At 35.0% G+C, this 17,857-nt stretch overlaps 1 protein-coding gene across 3 annotated transcripts in view; it reads right to left on the reverse strand.

Annotated features, from left to right (window-relative positions):
• Positions 1–16,554, reverse strand: part of LOC129948071 (dmX-like protein 2) — a 28,349-nt gene extending 11,795 nt beyond the window's left edge. For 2 of the 3 annotated variants that reach the window (XM_056058890.1, XM_056058889.1), the window contains exons 1-11: positions 16,273–16,554; positions 11,164–11,381; positions 10,967–11,106; positions 9,304–9,510; positions 7,617–9,244; positions 5,056–7,533; positions 3,807–3,893; positions 1,514–3,679; positions 1,305–1,437; positions 943–1,175; positions 61–877 (exon numbers count right to left, since the gene is read on the reverse strand). In XM_056058890.1, the coding sequence (XP_055914865.1) occupies positions 61–877; positions 943–1,175; positions 1,305–1,437; positions 1,514–3,679; positions 3,807–3,893; positions 5,056–7,533; positions 7,617–9,244; positions 9,304–9,510; positions 10,967–11,106; positions 11,164–11,381; positions 16,273–16,359 (8,194 nt within the window). In that variant the 5' untranslated portion in view covers positions 16,360–16,554. The remainder of the gene's footprint in view (positions 1–60; positions 878–942; positions 1,176–1,304; positions 1,438–1,513; positions 3,680–3,806; positions 3,894–5,055; positions 7,534–7,616; positions 9,245–9,303; positions 9,511–10,966; positions 11,107–11,163; positions 11,382–16,272) is intronic. The other variant, XM_056058891.1, reaches the window with a different exon arrangement.
• Between the last annotated feature and the right edge of the window lie 1,303 nt (positions 16,555–17,857).

The following is a 17,857-nucleotide window of genomic DNA, read 5'->3' on the forward strand; positions in this document are numbered from 1 at the left end:
TTAATAAAAAGTGTTAAATTAATACACGTTGTTTTGAACTTTCAAAAAAAAATTACTTACCCAAATGGGATGGTTTTATTAAGAAATACGACACCATTGACATTTCTGGGGAAACAAATTGTTCCCTATAAGTTGGCTTATCCTCTTTCATAACCGAACTGTTAATAGGATTACTGAACGTGCCAAGAAGTTTCATATTAAGTTTAACCCGCTGCTTGGTAATAGATGTTACGGTATTCCAAACACTACTATCATCTGGTATATCTTGAGAGCTTTGTGATTGGAAACTTTGAGTGAGATGACTTTGTGACGTTGCCTTGCGTAGAAGTTTCTTTATGCCTCCACCGAAAAGTGACGACCATGTAGAATTGGTAAATTTCTGACCAATCAATCGGTATAGAATGTGACAATCACATGATGCTAAAGCATACACCATAAGAGACATATAAGTGGCAACAAAAGCCTCAAGCAGAAGTACAGTCAGTCTTGGTATGTCTTCATCTTTTTCTCGAGCCAAAAGTGCTCTTAAATTGGTAACACCAGGCCATTTAGATGGTAACGTACATACGGGAGCTGGTTCGTCAGTTGAATATTTTCGCTTGCGTTGGTAAATATTTGCATTGACCATTAAATGAGAGCACTGGCAGGATGCGTTAAGCTTGGCAATATTCTCAATACCTGGACTTTGATACCCATTTGAAACTAAAGATTGGCTCACTACAAAACTTTCTGAATCACAAAGTGATTGGTATATACACGATGACAGAGCAATGGCCAAATCACGGAGTACAAATATCTCAGAGTAGGTGTTTTCCTTGACGCCAATAAATGGAGAACGAACATCTACGACGGTCTGAAGCATATCCTGAGTGTGGGACTATTAAACAATTTTTTTTAAATTAGTATTTTTGTACTTAAGAGATTTTGGTTTATAATTCTTACTTGCAAGTATTTAATTGGATCGGCTATAACAGTCTTATTACCAGCAACACATGCACTCAAAAGAGGAAGGGTTGTTGGGAAAGGTAGGGGACTCAACAGCTGCTGTTGTGTTTTCTCCTGTTGTAATTCCTGAAGTAGTAGCACCAATTCCATTCGAACTGAAGCCAAACCACCACCACTGGCTCCATGAAGAGAACAGTAACTCAATAGAGTACGAAGGAGAGTTTCATTAGCTATAGAAAAAACGTTAAATTCCAATTAATACTTTATAAATAAATATTTGTTTGAAATAAATATTGGTTTAAGAAATTGGATATATTGAATTAATCAAATAATAGAATAAAAAATGTTCATCCACAAACCTTTGAGCCATCTCTTGCGCCTTGCTGCTCTCTTTACTTTAGCTTCAAAGTCTTGTTTTTCTTGCATTAAAATTTCATGTAAAGTTGGTTTATCAGTTGATTTTTGTGAGGTGATATTATTGTCTTTATCTGTCTGTAAATCGAACATAAAAAAATAATTCATAGATAAGGAATTGATTGTGAATATATAATAAATATTATTCACTCACCTGAGTCATTTCGATTGTTTGATTATTTTCTAAGGCATCATTTTCCGCATTGCAATAATTACAAAGCTGTTTCAATGCATCCACTTCTCGTTCTAACCAAATATACAATTGGTATCGGAGTTGGCCACCATCTACTTCAAAGCCCGTTGCTAGCGTTGATAGTTCCTCCATGAGAATTTTCAAGCATGCAACAAATTTAAGCTGCTGTGCCATTATGTCCAATTTTTCGTGCGGCTTTTCTTCTTGATTACTTTGCTTGTCCGTTGATTCATTGTTTTTAATTGGGGGTGTTGGTGTTTTTCGGTTTTCTTCGTCTTCATCGTCATCAACATTCGTTTCTTCATCACCCCAGTCGATTTTAAATCCTTCATCTTCGGCAACTGGCACTGGAGCTCCCCAATCGAAATCTGCAGATGAACCGCCAAAAATGTCTGAAGCAGCTGGCGCTTGTTGAGCTGCAGGTTTACCCCAGTCTATAATTCCAGTGTTGATCAAGTGGTCTTCTGCATTTTCGGCCGGAGTAGCAACTTCACTATTAGCTGCAGTGTCTATTACTTTCGTTGGTAGCTTATTTAAAACCTCAAGAGCCAGGGCAGGGCAACCAGCCTTAAAGTGAGCATGAGCAGTAGTAAAATATAGCTGCCGTTCTAAGGGGGTGATACTGTCCTCTAGCTGCAACTGTTTATCACTCACTCCTGCACTTCCCATATCTCCAGTATAGCTGAATCCGGAAAGAATAACTTGAGTTAGCTTCTTTTCCTGTGCTGTTGACGCGATGTGCTGTCGGATGAGAAGTGGATGAGTTCGGAGGTAAATGTAAAAGTTAAACACATTAGGATTGGTGGACTGTGAGTTTTCATTTTTCAGACTATCATCATCTTTATAAGCAGGATGGTTTTGTCCAACGTTATTCAGGAGGAGAGTACTAAGACTTGCAGAATAGTTCTTGAGAATCCAAAATCCGATTGAACGTAAAAATGGATCTGGATGAGCTTTGCTTACATCTTGGCCGCTGCTGCCATCGGCTTCGATACCCAAAAGATGCTCGTTGATCAATTTTTTGTACGTAGATGGAGTATTAGCATCCAGTTCACCTTCGTAGAGGCGGGTTAAAACAAGTGCCAACTGGAAATCTTCCAATTTATTCAAGCAAACTTCAATTGCATCATGCAATGAATTTGCCAACAAGAAAAACGCTACTGCATGTTCAAAACGCTGCTTGCCTAGCAACACAAATGCGTTTTTGAGAGCAGCTTTGCGCCAACGATCATCACTGAAATTGTTTTGGAAGAATGATGTCATTTTTTCATCTCGTTGCGACCGAAACAGACCCCAGACTATTGACTTTTTCTTCATGGCCAAGTAGTATAAAGCTGCATCCAAGGGATCATGTTTTGATTGATATGCCGATTTGGCCAGCTTTTCAATACACTGTTTTAGAACGGTAACGTTTTTCAACCAATATCCAACACCCAATTCCTTAAGAGTTGACCATTTGAGTTCTCCTTTTGTGTACGATGGAATCAAGTTGAGTAATTCCTCTTCGCCCTCTGAGTGGAAAGCCCACACAATATTTGAAGTACCTACACCTTGTTTTTGGAAATGTGAGCGCTGATTCAATGGAAGGCATCTCATTAAGTAGGAAAAGTGCTTCATGGCGAGCAAAAATCGGAGAGCACAATCATCGAGAGACTCTGTCGATATGTTATGTCCGGTTTCGTCGACATTGTGGGAATTCTCCTTGGCAATAGCAGTCTTTGCTGCGTCGATAGCGAATTTTTCGGAGAAGTCTGTGTTACATGTGGCAACGGTATCGGCCAATGCAAGCAAATGCATCTGATCCAGCGACGACAGACCAGGGAGATGTGTGTGTGTAAGCAATCTAGACAAGAGTTGTCCTTGACGAGGTCCGAAGTGAGCAACACCTGTTTTTTCCGGTATGGAAGGTCTGCGATCGTTGCGACGTGGCTCAGATTCATCGTCAAGTAGATCATCAAGATTGTCTTCTTCTGCGTCCATATCGAAGAGTTCATCGTAGTCTTTTACCTCTTCCTTTTGTTGTTTGCCCTGACCAGAGCCTTCTTTGTCTGCAGACAACAGAACCCAAAGTGGGAGCGGCGGAATAGAAGTAATTTCAGCATAGTCTAACATCAGTTCTTCAGGAATCTTAGAAAATATACAATATTGTTTATGAGTTTAATTATGTTAGGTAATTATTACATTGTTAACACTTTACAAGACAACATAAAGTTAGAAGCTCTAGCTGCCTGTCTGATCTGATCACGATATTTACCTGTGTTGTAGAACCTCGAGGTTCATTTGGACTTGTGGCTGCACCAACAAAACTTATTGAAAGAGTTCTCGATCTTGACCAGGCACGCTGCAAGGAAAAATGAATTTATTGGCCCATGTTTTTTGTCTGAGATCTTTCAAACTTTCTTCCGTCACTTAAACGGAGCGGCCGAAAAAAACTAACAGAATTTTGTATTCCTTAAAATTATTGTGGTAGAGCAATACCATACTTTGCACTTGAAATTTGTTGCTGAAGTGTGTAAATGATGTGTAAATCTTTAGGATTATCTAAAGCAAACCACAAGAGTTGGAAAAATAAAAGAGTTTTCTTAGTGTTTCTCCCAGCATCGAAAAATACCTTTTCATGACTATGAGAAGAACGTCATTGGAGACAGCGTAGTAGAATTTTTCAAGATCTCTTTTAAAATTATTCTTCTTTAAATTTGTTTACACTAAGTACACGACGTGACATAACAATTTTAAACAACATCGAAAAGCACCAGACTTACGAGCTTTACTAGATTGAGATAAAAATTAGAACGGATCATGAAATTATTCCTCTTTTATTTTATGAAGAGTTTTTGAGCATTTCATAATTTTGTGATCATTTTGATGTGCTTTAGATAAGTTTGCATTTAATTACATATTGAATTCAAATCAAATGGGGTGGCGCAACAGTCCGTTGTGAACCAGGGCCTAGTGACTTACAACTCTCAACCATTCCTGTGTGCGAGTAATGTTGTCAGGAATGGAGGGGACCTACAATTTTATGCCGAATCCGAACGGCTAGTTTGAGAAAGCACTTTTTCATGACAAGAATTACTCTTGAAGGATTTGTCAATTCCTCGCAAGAGGCAGTACCCGCGAAAATTATTTTTTTTTTAAATTAAGGTGGCACAGGCAGGGATTGAACCCAAGACCCCTTGCATGACAGTCCAACGCACTAACCATCATGCCACGGGTACTACATATTATATATATAATACATATAATACATATAATTACATGTTGAACTTATTTTATATTTAAAACAAAGTACCTAGAGGCCAAAGTTTAATTTTGTTTACTAATACGTATCATGTTTTAGAGACATTAAGCAAGTCTTAATACGAAAATGTACGGCTTTGATAATAATATTAATAGAAAGGTTAGGTATTTATTAGTTAAAGATATAAAATTCTAGCTCTAAAAATCAATAGCAAGCAAATATTATATTATTATTTACAACATGACATAAAGCATTGACTCACCTGCCTCTGCACACTTTCATCATCACCAGCTGCAGCACCCCCATGCAAATATGGCCCACTCATGCAACGCACCAAATGTGCCAAAATAGCCTTTACCCATCGAATCTTTCCAGAATTCAAAAGTTCCATTAACTGTTTTGGATGATATTGTGGCAAAACTGGACAGGCTATTCTTGAAGCCTGAAACAGACCATAGTCTGTCATGTAATCGTGGAATTGTTGTGCATCTGAACCGGGCTGAATATTTGCCGTACTAAGATTGCCAAACTTTTTCTTCTTGTCTACCGAAAGCAATTGCAAATTAGCCGTGCTTGCTTTGCTCATCAATGGCATCGACTGTACATTGTTCAGTCTTCGTTGGGAAGTTTCATTGGCAAGAGAACGTAAGTCTTCATCTCGCAAATTTCGGGTGTCCATTAGATCTTCGACGCTTACTGCTTGTGCAAAGCGCGGTTTCCACTGCGAGTAAACATGCATCTCCGAATCCATACCAACGACGAGAATACCATCACGCACCCAAGAAATTTGCATAGGAAGCGGCGGCAGCCCATCGGCTGTTTGTAAATCAATTTGACGTAATTTCATCCAACGAATTTCATCGTTGAAATGTGGCTGTGCTAAGGAACTAGATTTTCTGAGTATAGGTCGATTTGCGGAACGCGATTCTTTCATAGCTTTCATGTTGGCTTGTGCTAAGTCACTAGACACTGGGGTGTATAGTAGAATTTTACTACCTACGGCGACAGTAAGAATATGCGAGCCATCTTCTTTGGATACCCAATCCAATTGAACCAAATGCTTTTGCGTCAATGGACACGTGTTTCCATTTTCTGTGATACTCTTTCTCAGTGATTGAAGTGTACTAAAGCTCGGTACTGCTAGGAGTCCAGAAGCTGGCTTAACTCCCAATTCAGGAGTTATTTCTCCACTTCGAGGCGACCTGTTATCTTCATGGGTAAATGTCTGAATCACTTGATTGAGACGTTGCTTCTTTTGTAAATATCTGCTATCGTGCAGGTAACTCAGATCGAGACTGTGATCAATATTAATGCGTGGTAAATGGACGTTTCTCAAATGAATGGTGTCTTCTAAAACCCATTCACTTCCTCCAGTACTTTCGCACTCGTATATTGCCACACACAAATTGATATATCTCGAATCCGGGTCACCTTTGTGGGGCCTTGTAAAGGATTTGCCATATTTGTAGGCGCACGCAACACGACCTGAATAGGCTGCACTTATGTTCAATGGCTGACCCGAAATTTCAATGGCTGAATCTTGCTGCCGACTAAACATTTTCCATTCTGACCATTCATATTTTGTCGTCTCCAGGTCGCCAACACCTCCTTCACCAGTTACCACATCGCATTTCCAAAAACGTGATATTGAGTCGGAACATGCTGTGACAATAATGTATGGTGCAAAACATGCTGGGTAAATCGAGGAAGAGCTTAGATGACCGGCAGAAGGTGAAGCGTGTATAACATCCACCCCATCCGGCATTGGAAGTTCTTGGGTGCACACTTTTTTCGTCACTATAGAAATGTGTGGTGCCTCGGGTTGAGTTCCAGCCTCTCCGCCAGCTATTCCATTGTCCATAGACATTCTGCGTGTAACCTCTGGATCGTCTAAATCTTGAGTAAGATTACAATCGGGTACATACATTGCCGATTCCGACAGAAACGAGGTTTGCGGTTTAGATGAAATAACTATTCGCCACATATGGATGGTGCTTCCCTTTAAGGTCTTTTCGATAATAACAATGTAGAATGGTTCCTCGAACTCTGAATTTCTCTGCAAATCTACCATCGCACTCAGTTGGGATTCCATAAAACCAGGTTGATTAGTTGCCTCGTCGTCGCTCTTTTGTTTGTCTGTTCTCTCGCCAGTTATTAGTTGTTCTTGGAAAACATGCAAGAACTGCGTATTCTGCCAATCGTGCTTAGCATCTGAGAGTGCATCTAGTTGAATGATACAACCTGGACGCGCAGTTGATTGTTGAGAAACAATTTTTATTTTATCATGCAATGAAGCCCTGTGATAAAAATTTTCCGATGAAACCTCAGAGTATAGAGATGTTAAGGAACCCTCTTTTTTGCTTATGCTCTCCGATGAAGATATTTCGGCCAGTAATGTCCGAGCATCGATTACAGCTTGGTAGACGCGTAAGTTTTCACCATCACTCGCAACGAAACAAGCCGATGGCGAATTACTGTAAGATCCTAGTGTTGTGCTTGGAAGAAGTGTTGGAATCCAGGCAACATTACTAAACGCCGATATTTCGGGTGAATTTATTCGAGCCAACTCGCTGACTCCTCCTGAATGGCATAGTGGACCAACTGCGTCTACACGCCAAAGAATCAATTCAGAACAAAAACCAGCTGGAGCAAATATGTCTTTGTTGAAGTTATGATGCTTTTCAGATGGACTTATAACACTGCTGTTGGCGTCAGGAATGTTATGATGAGAAGTAGATACCTAAAATAAAAAAAACAAGGTCATAATATTGAAAGTCTTTGAATAACAGAGCAGCATATAATATACTCAGTGATGATACTTACCAATAAAGGCAAAACAGGATGACAGGTAATGTCATTTACTCGGAATCTGTGACCAGAAGCACGGCACACATGACCAATGCTCAGAACTTGAGTAAACTTTGTCTTATAGGAGAAAGTCAACTGCCATAAGTTTAGAGTTCCATTTGAATGTTTGGTAACCATCGAAACTGTCGGTGACGGCGTGGTATTAACCATATCGTCTGAATTACTGCCTTTCGATTGGTCTTCTCCTGTGTCCTCCTTTTTCTCATTATCTGCCCCTTCATTGTTTTCTTCGTCTTCGTCGACTTCTTGTTCCTCAGACACAATTGACAAACTTTGTGGGTCTTTTCCGTTTTCATCAGGAATATTTTCATTTTTCTTAACAGATTTAACCATTTCCCGGAAATTCAATGGACTCGCTCCAGTGTTGTATAGACTAACCATTGTAGACATAGACATGGCATCGCCCAATGGGAAGGCTCCTGGAATCCTTGTCGAGAACGAAACTTGGGCCTGACGAAAAGATCCTGGATAGTAGTCGTCTAACCACTCAATCACCCATATTAAGTAGCTTCCATCGATGGGATGGATTGAGTACAATAAATCAGGACTGTGATGCCAATCTCTCAGCAAACAATCGATTTTCATATCCAAGGAGTCGATTATATGCCCTCCTGCTGGGTTATTGTCGGGCGCCAAGGAATTCAATGAAGTCGTGTTCGAAATTGAATTTAAATGGGATGCGCCACCATGAGGACCATGTTGACCGGAATGTTTACTGCTGGAATGCTCATCACTGTTGCTCTCATCAATAGAAAACGACTTATGAACGGACTTGGCGAATTTTTTCTTTGCATCTTCACGGCGTTCGGCTTCTATTGTTGGGTCTTCCATATGCATGTTGTGACTGTCAGGGCCGTTTAAATTTGTCGTAGTTTTGTTATTATTGTCTTCTCTATCAATTATTTTGCGTGTTAGTTCCTGCAGAATGCCCTCAGCTTGAAGCGAAAAATGCATTTCCTTGTTGTTTAACCAATGCAGGATAAAATTGTTTTGATTTGAGGGATCAGAAGTTTGCATCGAAGGAACCAGGGGGATGTCTGTTTCTGCATTAATCGACGCGGCTAGATGGAAATGCATGCCAGGACTTACACCGGTGCCATGGAACCCGTATGAGTGGAAATCATGCACACTATACGATGATGGTAGCGATGGTATGGGACCTTGTCGAAACGGCGAGTCTCCGGCTGCGTTAGCTAAATTCCCTATGATTGCACCGTTTTTGGCATGTCTGCGTATGTGGAAACATGTTTTCATGTGTTTCAAACGTTGCATGAATCTGTGTTTGTGTCGGTGTGTTCTGAATTTAGGATTCTGTGAAGCCAAAGGATCAAACTGAGTCATATTGACCAAACCATCATCGGGAAGAACTGTCTCTATCCATATGCGGCATATATTGTCCAGGCATGATGTAACAAGCATATTCGAAACAGATCCTTTGGGCATATATTTACTGGTCTTTCGCCAGGAAATATTCGTTACGGCTCGCGGATGAGCAATATATACGTAGGTGTAATTTAAATCCGAATCATCGAAAGTACCTGATCGAAATTGTGATGCATCAAAACTTTTCGTTGGGAAAAGAACTGAAAAAAAAAATAATTCATTAGTGGATGTAAACACAAATAACACTTCATAGTCTTACCATGCTTATTCTCGTACCAAATCTTCACTAGACGATCGTTGCGACCTGATGTGGCAAAAAGTGTTCCATCTGGACTAAATGCCATGTGATAGACAGGTATAGCGGTTTGACAGCTCCAAATGGATTCCCAGGCGGTTTCATTGCTATTAGACTCATTGGTTGGAGTTTTTACATCCCTATCACCACCACCAATTTCAAATTTCACTCCTGCAAGATAAAATAACATTATAAGAAAAGCGTATGAAATATAATTATGAGTCCAGATCCTTAGTTTGATCCTGATCTGAATAATTAACATGCAAATATGAAAGCTATACAAGAATTTGTTATTGAAGTGAACAGCGAAAACGTTGAAATACTAAAATTCATATAATAACAGTGATTTGGGTTAAATGCGATCCTTGCATGTTTAGAGACGAGAAATGGGCTTAGCCTACAAATAATATTGGTCATCATTTATAATTAAAAAAGGGTAAATGAATAGATGATTCCAAACATTAACTTGTCGACTGGTGAAGTCCCATTTGGAACGAAATATAAATCCTGAATCAAAAACACGAGTTTTTATATGCATATCAGAAAATAACCCTTTTAGAGTTGCCAAAAGATACATTTTCAATTCAATCTTGTTTGAAGATCAATTTTTAAAAATTTTAAATATTAAAATTTCCAATACTCGTTATACAAGTTGTTAGAGGTCCACATTCAAAATAAAGATATTATTGCGCGATTTCCAATTTACAAATAAAACAAAATTAATTATCTCTACTGAGATCGTCAGATTTTAATTAATAAATATTGAGTTCTACACATGTATAAGCCTGAAATAGATGCTGGCTGCTTTGCTTTCACTTTTAAGATAGTATGACGATAAGATAAGATAAAATTAAACTATTAATACCTGAGTAAAATTAATTTAATATAATCCATGAATAAACTCAAGTGGCAAAGACTTCTTAACATTTTTTTTCTAAAAGCTTCGTGCTTTCATGTAATGTTTTTGAATTACCAAATAACTTATGTTAATAAAGAATAAAATATGAATAGCGCATTTTTGGTTGTGAATATTCATTAAAGTCTTAAAAATTCAAGCTAAAAAATATGGGATTTTCATTTCATTTTGAGTAATTTTCGGTTAGGTAATTCATTTACTTTTAGCATAAGGACCACTTAAAGGTTTTTAGGTGATAAGCGTTGAAAGTGTGATCGCGACGGCTGCTATAGATCTACCTTAACATTTAAGTTTTTTTCTTTAAATCATTGCATACAATTCTTTTGTTATGTTAAAATAAGCAAAGCTAGAGTAACACAATTGTCGTTAATTATTATATCACACAAAATTGCATTATTAAATGTGTAGTTTTTGTTTTAAATTTTAATTGTTTGTTATTTTTATATTATTCCAAAACTATTTCAAGAAAAGAAAAGTAAGAAAAAAATGTTCTCGCTCATAAGACCAATTGGGTGCAATACCTGTATCAGAAATTACAGTGTAAATTTTTATTTCAGGCAATGCGATAATGTACGATTTCAAATCTAAAAAAGGAACAGGTATATTTATTTTCATTTTTAATGTAAATATTCCTAAGGTTTACAGATGAAAAATAAGCTTAATGCCATGGAAGCCCGATATAAGCAAACAAAATTATATAACATAACCAACCTGTTGACTCATTATCTTCGGAAACTTTTTCTCTCCACATCTGCAACGATCCACCGCCAGTTAGTAGACGTGTGCCTTCTAAATTCCATGATAGAGTTGTTACATTCGAGTTGTTTGAAAAAGATCCAGTTTGTACCCATCTAAAATATATTTGATTTTAAAATTAAATCTACCATTAGATGATTAAAAAAAATTACCTATAATCAAGGTTATGGGTTGATGGTCTTTCATTTTGAATAACAGGAGTAGGCTCAAATATGCAGATTTTATCTTCATAAGCCGCAGCAATTTTTCCTGTATCCGTGCTGCAATCCAGAGCAGATATTTTGATATAGCCATGAGTAGCTCCGGGGATAATTTGCACACGTTCAAATGTGCTGGCCAAGATTACAATATTACACCCTGCTGCATATGCCTGTAATTAATTTTTTTTAAATATAAGATTTTATTAAGCTTAAAAACAAGTATAAATAGTTTTTTTTTTTAATTTGGTGTACGTATTGATGAGTTTCTATTAACACCCTTAAATACGCATTGTGAACAAATTTACAGTAACTTCAATCAGCGAATGAAATGGCTGAGAAATTGACTGTTTTTGAATCCATCTCAGGACAGTAAAGGCAAACCGCTCCACATTAGAACAGGAACTTAATCAATCTGTACTTTAAACTATCTACTATTATTATTGGAAGGAAATTCAAGAATAACTTCGTTATTCTGAAGAACTGCCTTCGAGTTTAAATTAATTTAATCAAAAGTTATTCCTTTAAAATCTTGGTTTTTCCGATTCAAATACAATTTAATTCATCTAAAGAAAACAGCAGATATGTTTAATTAAATAAAAATAATAAAAGTATCAACTATCCGTTTTTAAAGTTAAGATTGATTTTGGTGATGGTGTAACAGAGTTACATTCGTATCACAATACAGTTTTGAAAAGGTATTTTTTAAACAAGAAATAAAAGAATTGAAAAGAACCAAGTTAAGAATTCACACATATAATGTAAATGTGCTAAATATAATTATAATTGCTTTTGTCAGAAATGTTGCAATAACTTTAAGGGCTAAGACTAAGGCTGTAGGACTAAGTTCAAAGGATAGCTATTTTTTTTGTAAGCTTTTTTAATATTTAGCAATATATACAGTAATATTACTTTTAAAAACTGCCATAAATTTGACGAATAAATCGATTTTTTTAGTCTTATTTTTGAAATAGTCAATAGCATGTTAATGATCTCTACAGGTACAGAGAAAGATCACGATTTCACGTGGAATTTTTTATTTAAAATATATGACTTTATTTTTATAAAGCTCCATTTTTTTCTCTAGACAAAATAAATTGGTTAATTAAAATTATCATATAATCAGACTTACTGTCTTAAATACTAATATGTTCTGTGATTTGTTCACACTTTGGAAATTGTTTTTCAGATATACTTTTTCAATGAAAAACCCTTTTGACTTTTCCAATTATGAGTTTTTTAGTTTATAAAAAAAATAACATCATATATTGAGAAGAACTCAACAGGTTATGCCCTGACAGTCTATGGATTGGATTCTAGTCTTAGAAATAATACTTTCGGATAAAAACTATGCACCAAATATACAGAAATCTGATGGAGGTGATTGTAATTAAAATACTTTTGTATATCTTTTACACAAGTTGTTGTTCTTCAATAAAAATTCTTCAATGCTCTAAAATAAATTAGTTAATACGTGTAAGCCAGTCGGGAGTTGCACCATTTTCATGTATCAACATTTATTACTATTTTGTATTTAGGTTAAAAGTATAAAAACAATGCCAATGATTCGACTTTTTTCAATTTACTTTTGTTTTTTCCTAAAAACTTACACTAAAAAGATTATGTAGTAAATACCCGTGGCATGATGGTTAGTGCGTTGGACTGTCAGAGGTCTTGGGTTCGATCCCTGCCTATGCCATCTTAAGTATTTTCACGGGTACTACCTCTTGCGAGGAATTGACAAATTTTCCAAGAGTAACTCTTGTCATAAAAAAGTGCTTTCTCAAATTAGCCGTTCGGATTCGGCATATACTGTAGGACACCTCCATTCCTGACAACATTACTCGCAAACAAGAATGGTTGAAAGTTGTAATTCACAAGGCCCTAGTTCTCAACGGACTGTTGCGCCACCCAATATATTTATTATTAGAAAGATTATTAGAAATTAAATTATTAAAAAGAAAATGAGTTAGTTTAGCCAACCCATTAACGGTACCACTTATAATTTTGACTTACTTTTGACATAGAATTGCTCCAAAAATCGGAATATGTAATTGCCAAAACAACTAAGAAGGTTTTTATTTTTATTTTGTCTTCCCTCGGTTTAATCACCCCTGTGCTTGTATTTGTAATTATACTTAAAATAATTTGTTTTTTATATGTATACTTTAAATAAATACAGGTTTTATAAAATAAATAAGCACATGAGTATTAATACAATAAAAGTATAAACATTATATACTGCACATTTATATTTAAATTTAAATATACAATTTAATAAGTTTTTGGTCCTTTTTCTAAACTAAGTAAATAAGTCTTAGATTGTCACTAAAGTTTAATTTTGTGAAAACTGGAGCATAAATGAACGCAGTCCAAAATTTAAAACATATAAATTATAAATTAGATGGTTTGAAAAAGCATTTTTCATGCAAAAATTACTCTTGCAGTATTTGTCAGTTCTTACCAAGAAGCAGAGCATATGCGAACTGGCACTGGCAGGGATTGGACCCAAAACTTCTGGCATGACAGTTCTACACACTTACAATCATGCCACGGGGCTATATATACGGGTATAAATACGCCTTATATAACTTACTTTTTTTTACAAGGGAGTTATATCCTTTCACATTAAGACTTACTTTTTAAGCATATTTAAATTTGAAATAAAATGCAATTTAGCAAAAAACATTTTAAATAGCTGCTGCAAAGACTACAAGAACATTAAATGATACAATAAAATCACCATTCATTTTGTTTTTAAATCTCGAAAAAAGTTTCCAACATGTTAATGAAGATTGAGTAAAATTTTAAAATGCATTTTGCAGATACCTATCCTTCAAATGAAATTAAGTCAGTTGGCTACTTTGTATGCAAATATAAAAATTAATTGTTGTCATTTCAATTCGGATAGTTCTGAAAATATAATATATAGTTCCAAAGGACGACAAAAATATGATTTCGATGATATACAATTATAAAAACAATTTATATTTAACTCTTCCACTCAAGTGGCCAACTCTTAGACCAATTAAAAATCATAAATTAGATAGAATACAGGAAAGAAGTCAAAGAATAAATAAACACTAGTAATTTACATCTTTAAAGAATATTTGATGAGATTTTTCTTCCCGAACGAAGTCGAGCGACTCAGCTAGTTTTTTTAAATATAAATATTGAATAACTTTCTGTCTAAAAACAAGCTTAGCTTTTTTCATACAAATTCTATCCAAACTTTAAGGTAACGTAATTTAATTCCTTAGAATTCTTCTGTTATCAGACAAAATTATTATGCATGCATTAAAGGCATGTATCTTAAATCAAGTATCAATTTTATAAAAAAAAAAAAAAAACAAGTACCGAAAATAATAAGCTCGTTAAGATCTTTCAAACGTAATTAAAATAACTACACAATTATTTAAATAGTATTCAAGCTTGTTTTTTTATAAAGATTGTTGTGTTTGGCAACAATTAATAAACTTCTTGTACTCGAAAATTGTTTAATTGGAATTAAGGTGCATGCATGAATCAACGACACATTATTTGTAGAATATTATTATTGGAGGCTAACCACATGTTGATCGGCTGATAGTATTCTATGAATAGTATATTTTCAAGAAGAACTGTCTCAGATAAAATACATTTGCACCAAAAGTACCACAATAATCGAACTCAATTAATCGTATTCGTTTTAGTTTATTCGTTTTTTTTTTGTTTCATTTAAATGACTTTGAAACCATTAAAAGCTAAAAAGTATGTATTTGAAAAGTAGTTATTAGAATGTTTACATATTGTATATTTTTTTTTATTAAGAATGGCACTACATATTTGGAATTTTAATGCAATATACCTTCAAGCAAAATGCAATTTTAGAGACAAAAACAAAAGTTAAGGTATATTTAACAGCTGTTAACTGATTAAAATAAAATAAACGAAAATCTTAATTTTCCAGACTCAAGGTCACTTGACTCTCTCTCACTAATAAAAGCTATTGATTGTTTTCAAGGTACTTATAATTTTTGCAAAGATATTAATTCTCTAGTTTAAAATTAAAGCGATTTAAAGTTTCTTCTTTCACAATGAATTTTTATTTTGTTTTTCTTCTTTATAAAATTTGTTCTATTATTGTTTATCAACACAAATAAGGTTTGCTTTGATGACTTCACTTGTGCTAAGCAAAGAATAACAGTTTGGGTCACATGCTAGTTAGGTCTAAAGTAAACAAGTTTTCACCCAACCTGACAACGAATATACACATAGGTACTACATAATTGAAATAAGAGCAAAAATTGTCAGAATAATATTCTACTTTTTCCAAATCCTGCGGCCATTGGGCTGCAGATACATTATGCAGTTGATTTAACTGAATCAATGATTAGTTTGGATATAAAGTAGAGTGTCAATAGAATTGTAAAAATATTAATTTAAAAAAAAAGTTGCGTCATCATCTAACGACGACGACACACTCTAGGGAATCATTCTAATCAACTTGAAATCAAGAGACAGAGTAAAAAAGAAATAAAATATGACATTTTTGGGTACTTATTATTTTTCTTGTCGCGTTTTGCCTTTTCAACAAAGAAATCAACCTCATGCGCTCGTCATCCACTCCCCCCGAATTTTTGCTTCTCGAATTGAGAAGCAAAAATTAGAAATTAAGGTGAACAATATTTTTGACGATAATAAAAAAAGACAATTAACTGCGGTACAATATGAATACATTTGAACTTGACAATAAATATTTATTTTGGTAGGTACATAATGTGTTGTAATAAAAATAATAGGCAGTTGGTTTGATAATATGTAAAACTGACTTCATCTGTCTGGCTATAGGTACAACCTCCCATGGCCCACCATGGACGAAACGAGAACGACCTACTAATTGATTAAAATGATAATTTTCATCTTTGGAAAAATAAAAACTGGTTAATTAATTGTGACAATTGTCCAAAGCCACCAAACGCAGACGGCCCCAAAATTTGGCCAAGAAGATATTTTTTTTACATATAGGTTTTTAACAATAAATACATATATGTACATATAGCTTTTTGTTGTTTTTATTCTCACCGTGAAGGGGATTCCTTCGACAGATCCAACTGCATAACACCGATCTCCAGCATTACAGGCACCACTTAAGACTTGATGACGATTCATTTTAATTAAATCACTTTGTTCTTGATCTTATATGTAATTTTGGTTTCTATTGAAACATTTTTCAAATGTATACACTAGCGAAGAAAAATCAGGATTATATTTATTCGCGATACATTGCACTAATTTACTAAAAAATTCATTCTAAAAACTTTTTCTCCTTCGTAGTAAAATTTTTTCTTTCTCCTCTGACATATCTTTTCGTGAAATTTTCTGCTGTCAAAAAATCAATACGTGCAATAATTTGTAATAGATTTTTTGTTGTTCGTGCAAAAAATATGTAATAGATCAAATGGATACGTTCAGCGGTTGATTGTTTGTTGTTTTGATTTTTCATCGACGGAAAGCATCGAGCAAAATAAATTATATCTCTTTACATTATTGTTCCAAAAATTATGGTTGGACTTAAATTAGTACTCCTTTTGCAAATGAAGGATAAGGAAATGCAGGAATATGAATTTTAAAAATTTCAATTAATATGACTGAATACAATTGACTTTTAGAACATAATCGTACCTGAAACTACTGTTAAACCTTAGTTAATTCAGTCTTATTTATTTGTTGTGTTTCTTAGCTATCCAACTTCAAATACGAATCTTGACTAATTTTACTCGAACAAAGCACTATTAAGAAAAACTAAGACATGCTGCCAAATAAAACGAATATCTAATAAAATGAGATTGTTGGTTTAAACGAGTTTATCAATTCTTTTCTATGACTATTCCACTTCATATATCCTCAAATACTTGTAAGCCAAAATCTGTGTAAAGGAATTGTGAACAAAATTTGACTTAAACCATTCGAGGTTTTGGTTTAATGGGCTAATCAACCAATTTAGCTGATTACGTTAATCCGCAATAAACATCTCAAAATAACGACTCCTTCCATTTTAGATTATACGAAATGAAATATCCATGGATAAAAGATGGACCACTGTTAAAAAAATCTAACCACCAAACTAAGACCTCTCGTTGTATTTAGGAAAAGCAAATACATATGTAATAGCTTCAAATAATAAAACATAATATATATGATTCAACAACTGCATAATCACTGCGTAAGCTTATTCATCAGCCCTAATCCTTAGATCACGTTCCGAGTAGATGGAAAAAAGGATTCTTTAAGCTTATCCACAAAAAAGGAGATTGGACGAATCCTCCTCAACTTCTTACAATCGACCGATTGCCTTTTCGTCCCTTCTTTGTATTGGAAGCGCTGATTTATCAGCAAAAGAAATATTCGAAGATCAACAATTTCTTAAAAACCGACAGCTTTCGGAGCAATATATTTTATGGTTCATCTCGTCAAACAGTGGAGGATATCATTACATCGTTTTGGAGAGAGTAAGATTATTGCACTTGATATTTCAGAAGCATTTTACAGTGGTTGACCTCAGGCTTCTTTATCGAAAATGCATGACTGCGGTTCTCATGAATCCTTCATTCATTGGATTAGTAATTACCTTTCGGACCATTCAATACAAGTGGAATTAAATGGGTTC

This window comes from Eupeodes corollae, chromosome 2, assembly GCF_945859685.1.
Source record: "Eupeodes corollae chromosome 2, idEupCoro1.1, whole genome shotgun sequence".
Classification (NCBI taxonomy): Eukaryota; Metazoa; Arthropoda; class Insecta; order Diptera; family Syrphidae; genus Eupeodes; species Eupeodes corollae.